Source organism: Alexandromys fortis, unplaced genomic scaffold, assembly GCF_014885135.2.
Source record: "Alexandromys fortis isolate MF-2015 unplaced genomic scaffold, M_Fortis_MF-2015_v1.1 scaffold_152, whole genome shotgun sequence".
NCBI classification, from domain to species: Eukaryota; Metazoa; Chordata; class Mammalia; order Rodentia; family Cricetidae; genus Alexandromys; species Alexandromys fortis.
The window spans coordinates 3,938,323-3,942,120 of record NW_026068045.1 but is presented as its reverse complement, the minus strand read 5'-3'; the positions used below and the strand labels follow the sequence as shown (position 1 = coordinate 3,942,120).

At 44.1% G+C, this 3,798-nt stretch overlaps 1 protein-coding gene across 1 annotated transcript in view; it reads right to left on the bottom strand.

Annotated features, from left to right (window-relative positions):
• LOC126486529 (peptidoglycan recognition protein 3-like) overlaps positions 1-3,057 on the bottom strand; it is a 13,894-nt gene extending 10,837 nt beyond the window's left edge. Inside the window, exons 1-2 of the mRNA XM_050118797.1 lie at positions 2,809-3,057; positions 988-1,096 (exon numbers count right to left, since the gene is read on the bottom strand). Coding sequence (XP_049974754.1) covers positions 988-1,060 — 73 coding nt within the window. The 5' untranslated portion in view covers positions 1,061-1,096; positions 2,809-3,057. The remainder of the gene's footprint in view (positions 1-987; positions 1,097-2,808) is intronic.
• Positions 3,058-3,798: the final 741 nt, after the last annotated feature.

Below are 3,798 nucleotides of genomic sequence, written 5' to 3'. Positions count from 1 at the left end.
TATAGGCTCAATGTCCTTTATTTATGGCTAGAAACCAAATATGAGTGAGTACATCCCATGTTCCTCTTTTTGGGTCTGGCTATCTCACTCAAGATAGTGTTTTCTATTTCCATTAATTTGCCTGCAAACTTCAAGAAGTCCTTGTTTTTTACTGCTGAGTAGTACTTTAATATGTATATATTCCATACTTTTGTTTTGTTTTGAGACAGGGTTTCTCTGTGTATTTCTGGCTGTCCTGGAACTCACTCTGTAGGTCAGGCTGGCCTCGAACTCACAGAGATCTGCCTGCCTCTGCCTCCTAAATCCTGGGATTAAAGGCGTGCACTACCTCCACCACCACCCAGCTCACAGCTGTAGAAACCAAATGCCTTAAGTTCCTGCCACTGTATCTTCCCACCATTATAGTATGTGCGTGTGTGTATGTCCTAAAACTGCAAGCCCAAGTAAACCCTTTTCTCAAATATTTTGTCACAGAAAAGCAATCAGTACAATGCCTAATCCCCAGTAACAGATCAGTGATTCTTTTTGATAAATGCCTACATGTAAAAATACAGCTAAAGAGGCTTACTCTGTGACTTGCTGTCACCCTGCAGCTTCCATGATGAGATTTTTCCCCTTCCTATTTTTTCTTTTTTTCTTCTTTTTCTCTTAAATTTTATTTTGTTTTATTTTGGGGTGGGAGGGAGATGGGTGGGATCAGGTAGCATGATGTGAAAGACACAAAGAATAAGTAAAAATTAATTAAGTAGTTAAAAACAATGCTAAGAAGTGGCTGATATTGTTCTCATTTCACTAGTGCGATTAAGGTCACATGCTAACCCGTGGAGGACACCGATGCCAATCTGTCAATCCCAGAGCAATGCGACAAGTGACAAAGGCACACATGCTCTAGTAAAGACAACACTGGGAGCGTTTCTGTTTCTCCACACGAGGACGGTTGCTTGTCAGACAGCAAGGGCACTTCTAATAAGAAGAAAGAAAACTTACCGCACACCAGGAGACCTAGAGCAGAGAAAACAAGGAGCCTGGGCAGCATCTTGAAGTGGTCCCAGGATACCATCAGTGAGTCTTACCAACAGTCCTGGGGGTACTGGCCCTGGAGAACACAGACAGTTACCATGACTGTGCTAACTGCACAGCACCCTGTCTGTTTCTCTACTCTCCGAGTGCCTCCTGAGGGCTAGCACTTGGCTCAGGATTCTTGGGGTCACCCGCACACCTCAGTTGTTCCATAGATACGAGGAGCCTAACGTCTGTAGGTAGCAGGCCTTCTCTAGAGTCACTTTCTACAGCCCATGAGACACCACATTGCAGTCAATGTGACTGATATTAAGTCTTCCAAGGCAGACGAATACAATTTCTAAAGTCCTTCGTTAGCAGTAATAAGGACCCTGTATAGATAGATATTTTCATTTCTAGTGTGGCAGTTTTATATTTGGCCCTTATGAAATCCCTGTAAGACAATTATCATGAAGACTATTTTTAAAACAGAGAATACACAGCACTGAATGACAAGTAGAGGCAGGAACAATCTCTATCACGTGACCTATTGGACAATCACAAGTAGGGAAAGTCATATGGTTAAGTTTCCTATCCCAATATTTCAGAGGAATGAGCAGTCAATCTCTGCTCTAACATGAAGATAAAAACCAGTTTTTCCCACTCACTGAACACATCCTGTGGTCCAGATGCTGTGTGAGGATCTTTAGACACTTCAGTAAGTCTCACAGTGACCTGGGAGAGCATGTGTCTTAAATCACATGTCCAAAATTCTCAGATGAGTGGGGACAGAGACTACCCCTCCCAGCCAGATCTGCCTCTCTCCAGGGAAACCCCAGATCTGCCGTTGTTTCTATTGGTGGAGAGTCTCAGCACAGAAACTGTGGATGAAGTGAGGATGACTTTGGTGTGCCCAGACCCACAAATCTTGTGTGCCTTTGTAGGCAGAAATGAACTTCTTACTCATGCTCAGTGTGACATATTCACTCGCTATGTTGCCAACCAAGTCTTCAGCTTTCCCCAGTTGAGAAACAATGTAGGGGGCGTGGAGGAAAATGTCATAGACCTCACCCTGCACTATCTTGACGCTACAATTGACACCTCCAGATGGAAATGTTTAACATTACAGCTTAAGGATTGAGCATATGAAGGATTCTTGAGCAACACAAAAAACATCAAATAACACACAAACTCCCATTCAATCAGGAAACTCTCCTACGGCCACCAGCCCACCTCAGATGAGCCTATCATAACAGCAGCACCTCGTGTTTATGGGAGAGAAAACAAATGTCTTCATTAACCAACAGAGACAAGAACCAGCAGAACCCCTGTCAGCTAGCCTACCAGAAAACTACTAGAAAACAATGCCAAAGGAAGTTTGGATTCTGGTCGTGTAACCTTTTTACTTCCCTAGCCATCTCTAATGTCACAAGCCATACCTCAGCCTTGTTGGACCATACACCTGAACTCTGAAAGATGAAAAGAGGCCTGACCTTGCAAGCCGCTGAACTGATGGGCTCTGCCTACTCTCTGACTGGCTCACATTGCTATGCATCCTCTACACATAAAAGAAACAGTAGTAAAGTTTCAAGGAAGAAATTGTGTAGAGGTAAATCCACAATCAAACGTCCATGCAAACAGATAAAGGACTGCTAGTACCTAATTCATCTAGAAAAGAAGAGAAAGTGTTCCTGTTTGGAGGACAGCTTAAACAAGAGAGATAGAACTTCTTCACCATGTTTAGACAGCCACTGAGTGTGGCCTCATAAGGAAAAGCGGGCATCTGAAGAAGCTCACATTCGGAAATACCTGACCTCCTGTTGTCCCAGCCCAGCAGAGCAGAGTGCAGTCTCCTTTTATTGGTTGTTTGTTTCCTTCTTTAGCTGAGGCCTCCAGTCCCTGCCCCTTCTGGGGCAGGTGTCTCCTCCTCCAGCCTTTGCTTTCTGTACCTCTGGACAGACACTCCCTCCCTGGGAATACAGCACTGGCTTCACAAAGAAGAGCTGACAGTGAGAAGTCCCCCTAACAAAAGTTAGACAGAGGCCTGGGGCTCATGGCTTCCTCACTGCTCTGAGTGGAAGCAATGAAATAAGGCTGGAGCTTACAGCACCAGGGGAAAACCCCGTGAATAACCCAGGTTCCTCCTCCCTGGGCAAGACCTGGATTGCCACATACTTTAGCGTGTCTTCCTCATAGCTCCCCTCAATAACCCTACCACACTCTGGGGAAACAAGGTCTCAAAGACCATTGATTGTTATCTAGACAATAGTTCTCGGTGACATCTTCTAGTTGTAGAGATGGAAAAGGACAGGTGCACTTGCTGTCCTGGGACCAGGATCTAGTCCTAATTTGATTGGATGCATATTCTGCTTTTGCTTTGCCTTCTCTTGTGCTTAAATGGCTCCTCTTCCATGACCACAGCACAGCACCGCAAACACATCAAGACTGTTGTTTCAGTATGCACCAGCAGAGATAACTCCTTAACAATAAAGGCCCTTTTAAAAGAATCCCTCCCTTTGGGTGGCCTGAATTTATAGACCTTACATTGGAAGACAATAGTTTTCCTCAATTTTGCATGTGATTAGTAGAGTGTGTTCACTAAAAGGGGATATACACCTTTCGACCTTGTAATGACACCATCTATCAAGGGCTGTATCATTTGCAAAGCATTTCCACAAACATTACCAGGTGTCATTAGGGTACATAGTGGCTCCGCGTTCTACCTGCATAAGGGGAATCTAGAATAACTGTGTTCATTTCTGGTCACATTTTTAAAATTTATTTATTTAGCCTGCATAC